A 14,173-nucleotide genomic window follows, 5' to 3' on the forward strand; every position below is an offset into this window, starting at 1 on the left:
CAACTGTTTATAAATATTTAATTTCTTGTCCTTGCACATCTGTGATAGTTGATCTTATTCATTCTGGGAGCTAAAACACGCGATCGGTTGCAGCATGAATGGCTATTTACAGCAAAAGCCACTGGCAGGGTAAGGAGGAGGCAGACTTCTTCCGAGTTGTAATGGGCCAGAGACTGCTGAGTACACTCTGTGATAACCAAGAAATGTGGCTGACTGATACAGTAGCAGGATGGAGCCTTGAGTGTGTTATGAACCAGTATCTCCCACTTTCCAAATATGATATGCTGGTGCTTTCTCCTAATTATAGTTGGACCTAATGCAAAACATCCATGTGTGGGAGGAAGCTCTTTCCACTCTCTGTTACCTGTGGCAAACTTCCATAGCATCTGTAATGATGCCATCACCCTGATTCAAGATGTCTGTGTAGGAGATCAACCTTGATTCATTGATGAGGACACCACTTAGATGCAAAGGTCTGCCTTGTTGGAATAACTTGTAGTATCAGGATCTAAGCTACTGATGTTATAAATCACTGGTCACTATGCCTGTGTTTTAGATTAGTCCCTAGTGCCTAGATGATAAACCATGTTGAGTACCTCATCCTGCAGTCATTCAAGGATAATTAGATAGATGCCCTGCAAATGAATGGATGAATTACTAATCTAAACATGTGTTTACAACAGGAGAATTAGCTTCTCAAGTGAAGAGAATAGCTCACTGAGCCTTGTGTGCCACAGCGAGCTATGCCCTGCCCGTGGGATTCAAGACAAATGCACGGCAAATGAAATCCAAGCTGCACCTCCCAAGCCCGCTTGTTGCCCTGGGTCCATACCACTGCAGTCAGCTGTCAGATTCACTGCAGAGTGACTCAGACCACCCACGCGAAGAGGAAGCACTTGATGCAGCTCAGCACTGAACCTGTCAGCTGGGATTGTTGTGAAGGGCATCAAGCTGGAATGGCGAGGCAAGAGGCAGTTACACAGCTTATTTACCTGTTTTTCTAAATCTGATTTGAGAGGGGGAGGGAAGGGAAATGATGCAGCAAGTGCAGAGGAAGCATTTTTTTTTCCTGAACTGCTTAAAAAGGTGGAATGACTGGGATGTAAGAAGAGGTATGATATTAAGGAGAAGAGAGAAATCTGATTGATGTTTCAGAACTTAGTTCTTAATTTTCACACTGATTTACTCAGGCAAGCTCCCACTGGTATCAGTGGCTATCTGCTCAACCAGGAATGAAGCAGCTGAATAAAAAACTGTCGACTGGGCTTACTGTAGCCTTTGGGTTGCCACATCCAGATGATGACGGGATTTCATGCAGAAACAGGCATGGACGGATCATGTATCCATGTATGAATATTCACTACATTCAGGTTTGTCCTGCCAGGATGCTCCTACTTTCAAGGATGGGTGACATCTTTAAGACTACACAGAAAGCCTCTGACCAAACTGAGACTCTTGATTCCAGGTCTGCCATTCTCTAGGCTGTACCCTAATCACAGGCAGTCCTTGTCTTCTGTATCCATATAGAGTTTCTTCTACTAATTTCTATCAAAAGGGTTGACATGTGCCCTTTCTGAAGGAAACCTGGACTCTGGCCCACTCCCCATGCAGCAAATCATATATTCTCTTTGCATTCCTTTATGAAGCAGATTAGCCCTGGTGAGGCACCACTTGTCTGAGGGATAGTGTTTGGAGTGATGTCAGGATGTGTTTTGCAGTATGATATGCCACAGGTAAAGGAGTTTTTGATGATAACTATCCCACTTTAATTTTGGAATCGCCATTTTAAAGCTGCTGGCATTTCCTTTTATTCTGATTTATTACACCAGAAAGCCTGAAGCCTTGTAGCTGAGAGGCTGTAGGAAGCTTTCTCATCATTTGAACTAGATATCATGGGAAGGGGTAATGATACTTTCCGCTGGCCTGTTGACTTCACATCCCTCCTCCCCATTCACAAATCCATGAATTTTCTGAGACCTCTCTCTGCCCCAGGAAGACATACCCAGAGAAGTAAGGCTACTTGTCATTTTGCCTTTTTAGACAGGAAAGATGATATATGGAGGCTTTGGGCTTAACAACTTGCAGCTAACACTAGGATGTTTCCTGGCCCTAAATAAAGACTCAAGGATTTTCTCAAACCAAGGCTTTAAAAAGACAATGAAATAGGTAGCTAGCACAGAGCTGGGAAATAGGAGGCAAAAATTTATTTGCTTTTCATAGATAAAATCTCCTATTCATAAACTGTAATGCAAGTTTTCTCGAAGAATTGTGCTACAATAGTTCTGAATGATTGACAGAGATTCGGCAGCTGCAGTGTGGAAGCAAGACACTGGAGCAAATTCTGGGCAGCCAGTGGTAGGAATGATGGTTTCATGGATTCTGACTCTTGCACAAAGTTGTATTTCAACCTTTATTAGTTATGAAAGTGAAACATCTAACTAGGAGCAGCAAAATCAAGTCCATGACTTTCATGTAACATAGAGCAAGCATTTAGTTCATGACTTTGATGTAACATAGAGCAAGCATCAAGACCAAGGCATTTAGTTTTAACATAAAAGCCACATATAAAGCTAAAAAAAAAAAAAAAAAGAGGGTAAACCCCAAAGTCTACAAGTCAGGCAGACTTCCATTGACTTCAGTGGCATTTTACAGATACGAGTAGTGTGGAAGGAAGAGGCCAACACTTCACCATGGCAAATGAACTCTAAGATTTCTTTTGGGGAAAGCTTTTGTGGGTCATTTCTTCAGTGGGCTGAACTCTGATTTCAGTCAGCAGACTGTACTGAACTTTTTTCTTGAACAGGCCTTGTCAGTCAATAGCATGTCTGCACATAGTTTTGATTTGCACCAGTGAAATTTCTGATGACTGTTTGTTTTGATGTTATTAACTGATATATATTTGTATTTCTTAGCAGACACTCTTAAGCAGAGACACTCTTAATGTTCCTGAGTGATCAGAAAATTTTGCTCAAGGAATCCTGAAACATAAATTGTCATTGTTAACATGTGTCAAATTTGTCATTAGTACTTTTTGTTTCTAAAATTGTGCAATGACTTTTGACCCAGCCCAATATACCAGACCATAGCCATTCCCAAAGTAGGTAGCATGTACAGCAATTTCCTCATCCAGCTGGTAGTGAGCTTGCAACATGTGTAACTAGTCTGCAGTGATAGGAGTTGGCAAGAAATTTATGTTTAGAGTAGCAATAAATATTGCTAATGAAACAAACTTTATGAAATAGGCTCCAAAACCAGCTAAATGATGCATGTGAATGTGTGAAATTTATACCACTACTGTTTTCTTGAGAAGAAACTGACATCAGCAATGACTTTCAGATTCTTATTTCATTCGGTCTTCCCTTCTCCAGTCGAACCCTTCTAAGAGTTCAAGGTTCGTGTGGCAATTAATTGAAAACATTTTTTCTCAAACAGAAATAATAATAAAGGGTTTCATCATCCAACTTCTGTTAAAAATCAATGGCAAAATTCCCTTTTGAATTTTGAGAAAATGATCAGATCCAATGTCTGTAGCTACCAACTACTGTAAGGATTAATCTTAGAGGTTTGGAAGAATTTCCCCTAAAGCAGGAAAAGCCATCAAAAAGGCAATGTGTGAGGCAGCAAAAGAAAAAGAAAGGAATCATTGAAGAGAAACCTGCATTTCTCTATAATCTCTGTAATGAGGGTGGATTTGAAAATACCAACTCAGCCTGTTGTGTGTAGACTTGTCGCATGCATTTATTACCAAAGAGTAGTAAATTGTACCTTAGTTTCTCAGCCAGGTGCTGTATATTGAAAAGTTTCTTCTTAGGACTTGGAAGTCGCTTAGCACAGGAGTGACTCTTCCATTGTTTACTTCCAGTAACACATGATCTTATGACAGATGTTATTGATACAGAAGTAATAAAAAAAGCAATAGAATCATAAACAATTACCTTCTCTTAGGTTATGTTTTGATGTAAAAGATACAAGGGTTACTCACACCAGTCAGTGTGTAAATAATCTGGTAGAACCCAAGTGATATTCATTGTGGAATGTTTTATGCTGGGGACTGATTCTGTATCCCTTGCACAAGAACACTAGCCAGCACTTTCCAAATGCATGATTTAAAAGCCTTGATCTGTGCTTTTAATCATAATTTGGAGGCCAGAGTTAGAGGGACAGCGTGTGCTCTGTCTGTCTTTGTTGGGGTTGGGTTCTGTTCAGGCCCTGTGCACAGATGAACAGCTTCTATGAAAAGTGGACTTCTGAGAAGTGCTGTGGTCTGAAAGACTTCTCTTGATGCTGTTTGTCTTTTATAGTTTTTGTCTCAGGGTCCAGCCAGCCTAAGCCTGGATAAGATGTTGCAGGTGTGGCATCAGGTGGTGAAAACATCGTGGGCTGTCTCTGAGGCCTTTGCCTCTTTCCTGCATAAGTCAGACAGTAAAGGTGACTTGTCCTGGGCACCAGTAGTATGTGGTTTGGGTTTTTTTGCTCATCAGAAATAGAGTCTGTGTCACTGACAGCACATCTAGTCTCCTGCTTAGATGCCCCAGGAGAAGGCGTTATTTCCCATGTCCTTTACGTCCCCTTATACACAGCCTTCAATCATTTTGTTCGCTAGCTTGTGCCATGAGGCTGGGTGATGTTCATCTCTGTTGTGTCCAGGCTGCCTACCAGGCAAGTAGGAAAGCTATGAAAGAGGCTGGATGTCCAGAGGTCCAACTCCTGGCACAGGTCTCTTCAGCCTTTTGCCTCAAAGCACAGGAGAATAATCACCCACGTCAGGTAGGGTTCCTGTGTGGGATCATAGAGTTGTACGTGAACACTAGAAGAGCTTTGTATGGAGACCTTGTGGCATAAGAGTGACCATAAAAAGGGTATTCCAGGGTTGCCATCAAGTCCTCCAGCCAAAAATAGGATGTCTCGGCGTCAGCTGTCCTTGATGAAACAGTCTTTGTGAGTGCCCTAAAAGTATTGTAAATGTTTCTACTGTGACTGGACAGGTGTCCACAGAACTCCTGGATGCTGTGACTAGATTGCTTCTGAGACCTGAACTGTATGGCAGGGATTCTTCTCTTTTTAATCCATGCAGCTCTGCCAACCTATTCGTTTCTACAAATACTGACCGAACTAAACAAGTACCTTTAAACTTCTGAGGCTGTTCACAGACTGCTTTTTTAAAAATAATTGTTTGCTAGTTTACTACACAAGAACATCTAAATTATGGTGTGCTTGGTTTTGTTTTGGGGTTTTTTTGCCTGCTTTTTGCATCATTCACACTTTCATAAAAAGGAGGCTAGAATATTGAAGAGATTTCAAGATGGCCACACAAACACTTCTGGCGTAGAGTTTTCTATGAAGACATATTTACGCAATTGTCCAGAAGTCCTTTGCATACCTTGAACATTCTTTCATGAACTTGAAAAAAAATTAAACTGCATTTTTCCAGGCAATGAATAAAAGGAGCTGCAAACAACATCAAAGCAAATGCGTGTGTGGTTTATACTTAAAGCATTGCAAATATATACATATATATATTTTTTTTAACAGAATCCTCCCAGCCCTATTCCTGCTAAATTCACTTAAAGCCGAATAAGGCATATTTTGGCGCTATGTATTTTTCTAAGCATTTCACAGTTTTTTTGGACATTACTCTAACATCTGTTTTTATTTCCTTGTTAATTCCTTTTCCTGACTCTGAACATAAAATATTCAGGAAAGTATGATTTCAAGGATAGGATGTTTGTATGCTTTGAAAAAGTTCCATCTTAGTGTATGTGTAGGATATACTCTTTATCTCAAAGCAAAACAATGAGAATGAAAATCAAAAGGCTATATATATAATACAGAGATAATACTTTACTGTGCGAATATATTGTCACTGAGAAGAGAAAAGCAGGAATATCAGTCAGAAGAGTTGCAATCTGCACACAAAAAAAGATACATGCAAGAGAAGATCCTGGAGAAAGCTGTTTTATTAGTTAGTTGTAGGCTGTGACAACAGTGCCTAAGGAAATGATTTTAAAGTAAGCAGTTGTGCTATGTGAGCCCCTGATTTTCACAAAAAGTGCAACAGATTCCTCCCATAGTGGAGAAAGAACTCCTACAGGGATTTGCCGAAAAAGCAGCCACAATAAATAGGGCCTCACACACACCAACCCTTTTTCTAGACTACTATTTGTTTAGTTCTGAAGTGTAAGTCAAAGTTAGATTTATTAGTTCAATCTTATTGGGATTACTGCCTTTGCATTTGGGCAGCATGCTTTTTGGTCTCTTTCCTCTTCTTCTACTCCTCATTAGTTTTCTGGAATAATAAACCTCTCTCACTTCCCTGAAGTATTACTTTAAAATAATGTAGCATTTTTACAAGGAAATGATCCAGTCTCATGAGTAACATTCACCACTGATGCCTCTTGCTTTCCATGGAAGACACAGTCTTTTAGGCAATTTGTTAATTCCTCAGCACCTTGGAGTGAAAAAAAAAAAGAAGTCAGCCCTTTTCAGACTCTAATTGTACCCAAATGAGATGAGGTAGATCCTGGAGTGCCACTGAAAGAAGGGGGAATTAAGGATACTCTGCCCTCCCAAAAACCGAAGAATCTTGCTTGGAAGGACTTAGTTTTCTATTACATTACTCCAAGCATCTCTAGAGCACTGAGAGTTGTCAGAAAAACACAGTTGTGTCAGCATTGTGCTTTTGCCAGGTGACATTGGTTCCTTAGCTGCTTAGAAGATAATTTGTTTGCATGAAGAGAGGTCATCCCATGCCCTAGAAAAGGGACATAATTCACTCAGAAAACAGTGTGGTCTTTTTGTTTGTGGGTGCTGAGCTGAACTCGGTGGTGCTAGTAGTCTAGTACTGGGAACAACATGATACTAAATGTGCCATCCACTTCAAAGTGAGAGGGTTTTCTTTGGTTGGTTAGTTGGTTGGTTGGTTTTTTTCCCTGTGCAAGAAGCCAGGCTTATTGTTGTGTATCTGTTCTAGCAAGCATGGAGAACTCAGGAGGTCTGTGCTTCACTGCAATACTACTTGTTCTTTAGGACCAGTGGACTAGTGCTTTTTTTCTGCCAAACTACTTTACCCAAATTGCAAACCCAGGAAAAAAAAAAAAAGTAACAATAGCATTCTCCTTTGCTGGGACTTACAGAGGAAGATTTCTAACTTTGGAGGATATCAGTGACGTAAGGAGGGGTGAAAATGCCTATGACACCCCAGGGTCATGCATCCACAAAGATACTTATTCTGTTCCTGCTCTTGACAGGTTGCCACCGAGTTTTCCAAAGGAAGCTGGGAAGAAACAGTGACACCTTGTAGATTTTCTCCTCTTGCTTGCTTGTGTATCATTTTCCTTACAGGCAAAAGGACAGGGAAGAACAGAACAGTCTTAATCAGTTAATTATGTATAAATGAAGAAGAATACACCCCGAACCCTTTGTCCTTTATTAAATTTATTATTTACTTTGGCTTGTGCTTGTGCTAGAGACTAGAAGCATTATTAGAAACATTCATAAAGCATAGTGACAAACCTTTCTCTCTTTCATAGCCTTGCTTTGTGATATTTATTACTGGGACCAAACTGTGAAGTGGAGTTTTATGGGTTTTGTAACCCACAAAGCTCATCAACGATTTGCTGTCAGCTGCATTTACCAGCTCTCTTCAGAAGATATCAAAAAACATTGCATATTTCTTTTCCAGTTATCCAGTTTGGCTTTGTCACACTCTTTGTTGCCTCCTTCCCTCTGGCACCTCTCTTTGCTCTTCTGAACAACATCATAGAAGTCCGGCTTGATGCAAAAAAGTTTGTTACTGAACTGAGGAGGCCAGACACAGTAAGAGCAAAAGATATAGGTAAGTAGTGAAAAAACATTACAGTGAAGATAACACCAAAAATTCAATAAGGAGAAAGAAAAATGATAGTAAATTAATTAATAAGTTCTGGTTTTCACTTACAGGAATTTGGTATAACATTTTGAGTGGTATTGGAAAGCTTTCAGTTATCATTAATGTAAGTATTTGGTTGCACCAGTTCTAACCATGATCTTGGGAGCTTATATTGTCCCTCCAACATAATTTAAAAGTGAAGTCTAATTTTCTCAATTGCTATAAAATACAATAAAATCTAAATTATCCAGTTCTTTCTTGTGGAAGTGTAAAACATGATTTAGTTACAAACGAGGTGACCATTCACTCATCTCATTCTCTCTATCCTTGTGTTATGTAGGATAGGAAGACTAATTTGTATACGAACAACCAATGAAGGGGATGTAAGCAGGCAACACTCCAGATAATTGTCAAAGATCTACTTCTCATTCATACCCATGCCTTTTTCTGTTACTCTGCTAGTATAACTGTTGGTATGAATTAAAAGGATGTAAATATAACATCCTAGATTCTAGGAGAAGACAGTCCTTAGCTAGATAGCATTAGCATTTGTTCTGATATATACAGGTATGGTTATATCCCTAAACATAATTTCTCCCACAGAGTGAGTATTTCTGTAAGAGCAGGGGGGTTTTTTGAGTTGGCTTACGCACTCCCCAAGCTACAAAATCTTAATGGAAAAATACAGTCTTTCGTAGAACAAGAATGATTACATGAACATAATGCTTCTCTGGTATACAGATACATTATGTTTATTGTTCGACGTGTATTCCTTAAGTAAAATTTTCCTTTTTTATCTTAAAGACTCATGCCCTAGGAGTTTAATCATAATACTATCTAGTGGGTTTTTGACCCACAGATCATAGAATCATAGTATCATTGAGGTTGGAAAAGACCTTCAAGATCATTGAGTCCACCTGTGAAATATCAAAGGTATCAAAGCTCTTTAGAAAGGCAGATGATTGTCACTACTGAAAGGGAAACTTGTGCAGAGGTGTTATGCAATTTATCTAGTACAATAGCTTCCAGCACAACAGCACTCTGTAGCAGTACATAAGCTATCATTACAACTGGGAGAACTGTAATGCCTCCAGAGAAGCAGTGTTGTTTGACTTGGGTGGAGCATCGTTCACTTATGGCTCGGCAGTTTCCAGGATTTAAGGTAGGAAATTTGTGCAGCCCTGCACATACCCATAATTTTGCTGTCAGGCATAGATTTCAGGTTTCCAGCACCAATCAGTACTGGATGAGCAAAACTATGCGGCCTCTCAGTTTTATCTGAATACACTTTGCAGATTTATGATCCTTGGTTATTCTCTGTGTCAAACAAACTCTGAACATTTTATTTCCTGGGGATTCCATTAAAATATCAGTTAGATACTTTTTGTTGACAGAAATGTAAATATGTGCATACCCAATTTTAAAAAATACTGAATGCCCAGTTCTGCTTCTCTGTCTGAATAATATTAATGCAGAAGAACAATTTAGGAAAATGTAGTTTTAAATGAATCTAATGAATTCTTATTGATATGATCTAGATACTTCTGTGTCTGATTCTTTTCACAATTATACCAGTTTTATACCAGCATGAGATCACCGATGTCAGATGTGTAAATCCTGATGCAGAGGGGAAAATGGAGGATGACTACTTTACACTCAACTGGTTTATCTCAGATAACACTGTGTAACTACACCAAATTATACCAGCTAGCTATTATGCCTTGTTGTAGTTTTTTAAAACTAGTGATAAATCTTCTAATGGCTTCAGGGATGGAAAGAGTTGGAGAAATGTACAGTACATTAATTGCTTTTGCTACATCATGCTCTAAGAAATATTCCACTTCCCTAACTACAACCTTCCCCTGGAGAGACAGAGCAGGTTACTGTGCATTTATATAAGTATATGTTCTGGACCAGGTCTGGCCATTTAACTCTCACTTCATCACCACTCTAAACTTACTTGAAAGTGAAAATTATCACCTGAATTAACTTAATCTGAAACACGTTAGACATAGATTTATTACTCTGTTGTTTGGTTGTTTTTTTTTTCTCTCAGGCTTTTGTAATTGCTGTCACATCTGATTTCATTCCACGCCTTATGTATCAATATGCATACAGTCAAAATGGAACCATGCATGGCTTCATCAATCACACGCTCTCATACTTCAATGTCAGTCATCTCAAGACTGGAACACAGCCAGAAAACTCCCCGTTTGCACAGGATGTTTTATTCTGCAGGTAAAGTACTTCTAATGACAGTTTGCATAATCAAAGTAATTTCTTTGAGTCTTTTTTCAGACAAAATTTTTCCAAGCGGGAAGTGATAATATTTGTGCCTTTAAAAAGGTGGTTTTAAAAGTACAGCTTTTAGAGTATTGTCACTATGTTAGAAGGTTCTTAGAAGGGTTTTTCCAGTGTATTAAAAGGCAAAGTAAACTATTTAGGCAGATTTACTCAAAAATAATCCTTTCTTTATTGAAAGACATAACTTTCATTAAAAGCAATGAGTTTTTAAAATGAACACCCACTAATTAGAACCAGGGTTTCTTTTTCTTTATTAAGTTCAGTGTTTACTTGATGAGATCTGAGTTTTCAATATATTCTGCCCATCTTTAAAACCTGCACTGTTCCCCATCTACCTGTCTTATATTTCATATTCATCTTTTCAGACTGGGGAAACAAGTCTTGACTTCCTTTAAAATACATCCAAAATGTCTAGTCCACTGCTCCCATAGAGCAGATACCTATGGAGTAGTTCCCGTTTACATGAGAAATCACTAACATGGTTCCAGGGCTGTCAAAGTAACCTTGCTTTTTTATAAAATTATGCAGAAATTCAAAGAGCTATTTTAAGGCAGTACAACCCAAGGCTGTTCAAAACTGAGCTCCTTGGGTCAGTGCTATATTCAACAGCCTGCCTCACCTTCCTTTTGTACTCCCTTGAAATCACACTGTGCTTAGCCTTTGCAATGGCAAGAAATCATCACAAAACTTGGTCTTCCATTTTCTTTGGAAGGAGAGCCTTCATTTATATGGGTATTACTACACATAAGTCTTTAATTGGCCTCCCTTGTTTTGATGCATAATATATTTGCATATGTTGGGTGTCTCTTTCTGATGCGTGGCAAGGTTTTTGAATCTAGTACTCCTGATAGTTGCCATCTGAACCTGTCCTGGTTCTAAAACCAGTTTAACCTCTGTCTTTCCCAGTCTCCTTTCTCAAACTCAGGTCTTTGCTCTCATGCTTTCATTGTGTGGTTTTACTCTGAGATCAAATTTTGGCTAAGGTGTCAAAGGTGGGATTCTCAAAATCTATCACCATATTCTCTCAGCATTAGTGTCAAAGCAAGGGCACAAAATCAGTCACCAAGCAGAGCAGAATGATGAAACAAATATTACAGGTGACATGCACATACCATCTAGCATCAGACTGGCCTTTTCTTGCAATACTACTTTATTGAATACTCAGATACTGGCAGAAAATACTGCTAGTATTGTAGATACTGTAAATATCAAGTAGTGTTTTCTGGTTAGAGCTTCAGAATTCTTTCTTCTTTCCTCCCATTCACTTGAATTCATTGTCCTTGATAAATCTGTATTCAAAGTACAAATAGATTTCTTCATTATTAGTTCCAATGATCCTTACATTTCTGCATATCTGGCATTCAGAGTTTCTTAAAGAAATTGTATTTACAGAGTAGATAGAGACAGCTAAGGCAGCTGGAAATTTTTTATAGGGTTACCGTTAAGTTATGACTATTAGTCTCTTCTATAAGTCTGCAAGATGAGCTCTCAGCTTGACATAGAAGGCTTGTAACTAAAGCTAGTTAGGATGCAGATTTTTGTCCTACCAAAATCTTTGTCTTCATGTTAATGTTGGGGAGATAAAATATTTCAAATAAGTCAAACATTTTGATTAAAAAAAAATTAAAAACACAAAATTCAATTAATTTTAAATATTTGCTGATTTTCCCCTTCTAAAAATAAATTAACCTAGAAACAAGCAGCTTAAAAGCAAAGAGAGAAATTAACTTCATAATTATGCTTCTAAGAGGTGCTGTAAATTGCCCTTCAGAACAGTTCACTTCTTTTCACTGATTATTTAAGGGATCATATTCTAGCTAGGTTCCTGAAGTGGCCAAAAAACTCCCCTTGCTTCTAAATGACTGCACATTTCTAAATGTAGACTACATACCTATCTACCACAAAATCAGGGTTTTTTTCCATTCTGATTTTATTAGGGAATAAGATGTTTTGCTGAAATAGCTTGAGAAGGGGTAGATGGAAGTTCTTCAATGAGGCCTACAAATCAGTACTCATCTCAGAGAATATATTAAATATCATAATAGGATCATTTTTAAGAAAGAAGTCTTAAAGTTGGCATTATTCAATGTAGTTTGTGCATGTTTATTTTCTGCTCCTCTGCAAGCAAACTTTAATCATACTTAGGTTTTAAGCAGAGTGTTTATGTCACCCAACTATTACCCACAAAAATTACGCATCTCAGTTCCTTCACTGGAAGCAGAGTAAATGCAGAGAGAAATCTGGCCCTCTAACTCAGGCACTGCTCTTGGGATTGCCTTTGGGACATACCTAGCTTCTTACCTTGACTACAATGGAGGCTAGATGACTGCACAGATAAGACTCCTAACTTTTAACCAGGTAAAGAGAAAGCATATAACTCAGCACAGCCACGTCCCAGTGTCAGGAACTTTGTTAAAGGAATCTCTGCTGCCTCTTGGGAGACACAAAGGAAAAAATAGTTCTCCAGTGTTTAAAGCTGCATGCTGTGCTCTACCTGCCACTTTGCTTGTGGCAGACAGGGTAAAGCACCTTAAACATGAGGCCTATCCTCTTTCTTTTCTCAAAATGTTGTTCCCTGTGAGCTCTGCTCTTCTCCGTTTCAGTATGTTGCTAGGAGTTATTTCTTAGTATAATGTTACATGTGGGAGTATGCAGTATCTCCATACTTTCTGATAGACTTGTAAGTCTGTGAAATGCTTTTCTGCTCTCAGCTCCTAGCACTTTTTAATTTGTATCCCCAAATTAGCCTGTGTTTTCCTTCAACAAGCATCTTGATCCATATGGATCTCCCACCTCACTGTGACTTTGCTACTTTCACTTTGCTACTGTTTACCTGGTCTCAGTCACTGGCCTCTGTTTATGGTGTATGACTGCCAGTGTATTGGGAAATGTGTGCATTAACAACGGTGATGAAATGCACTCCTCAGATGAGCATGGATTCAACAGAGCCAAAATACAGGGAGAAGGGAACAATCCACACTAGGTATAAAAGTGGTCCCCATCTGATAATATCAAGTCTATGCCACTGAGACAAAAAAAAAAGAAAAAATTGATGGCAAACAAGAAGCATATACTAAATGTTTGACCATGTACTAGCCTGAATGAGAAACAACTATGAGAGCATTTCTGTTCCATTATCAGGAAACAATGACAGAAAGATGTCAGCAGCCACATTCACTGTTTCTTGTAATCACCCGCCTCATTTGAATCTTATCGAAATCACAACTTTAGACAGAACTATCACTGTGATAAAACATGGGGTATCTAGCTTGTGTCCCAAGAGACAAGCAACAAACACTGTCCCTTAAGCTGGAACTAAAATCTGCTTTTCTGTTTCTGGCAAATATGTTGGGAACAAGCTGACCTCTCTTATTCTTAGATTTCTGTGACCTCTAGAGATAAATGTGGTTACAATAAGCCTGCATTTTGCTCCTTACGGGCATTGCCAGAGATTAAGGTATCTTAAAAATAACTATAACAAGCCAGAAACAACTCTCCCACCGAACATCCAGATACATTCTTTGAATATTTTGAGCAGCATTTTCTACAATGTTGTGAACTCTTTGACACTGCTTCCAAATAAACATTGCTGTAACGCCATTCTGATGCATAGCATTAGTTGTAATGATTTTTTTCAGAGCGAAATGACATTTGCGTAGCTGAAGGCAAATTAAAAGCAAACCTTGCTAAGTTATGTGACATTTTCATTGGTTTAGCCCTTCTAATCTTTATAATATGGTATGATAATGGAGTACATGAAAGCATGCTGATCACACTGAAAAGAAGAAAGCAGAGATAGGGAATCATTAAAGGGACTTTTCCCTTAACACAAGTCTGCTTCAATATTCAGCAAATTTATAAAGTGTCTTTGAATGAATTAATTTTCTTAATGCCCTGGGATTCATCTCATCTACTCCCAATGATCAGTGGTGGATTCTAACGTTTTTCCCTGAATAATTCTTGTATACTCCTGCATTGCTGAAGCACTACTTCCTTGTGATT

The 14,173-nt window shown here is 38.6% G+C and overlaps 1 protein-coding gene across 1 annotated transcript in view; it reads left to right on the forward strand.

Annotated features, from left to right (window-relative positions):
* ANO2 (anoctamin 2) overlaps nt 1-14,173 on the forward strand; it is a 194,372-nt gene that overhangs the window by 174,414 nt on the left and 5,785 nt on the right. The window contains exons 21-23 of the mRNA XM_075491534.1: nt 7,682-7,834; nt 7,939-7,991; nt 9,924-10,105. Coding sequence (XP_075347649.1) covers nt 7,682-7,834; nt 7,939-7,991; nt 9,924-10,105 — 388 coding nt within the window. The remainder of the gene's footprint in view (nt 1-7,681; nt 7,835-7,938; nt 7,992-9,923; nt 10,106-14,173) is intronic.

The sequence above is a fragment of the Mycteria americana genome, chromosome 1 (assembly GCF_035582795.1).
Source record: "Mycteria americana isolate JAX WOST 10 ecotype Jacksonville Zoo and Gardens chromosome 1, USCA_MyAme_1.0, whole genome shotgun sequence".
NCBI lineage: Eukaryota > Metazoa > Chordata > Aves > Ciconiiformes > Ciconiidae > Mycteria > Mycteria americana.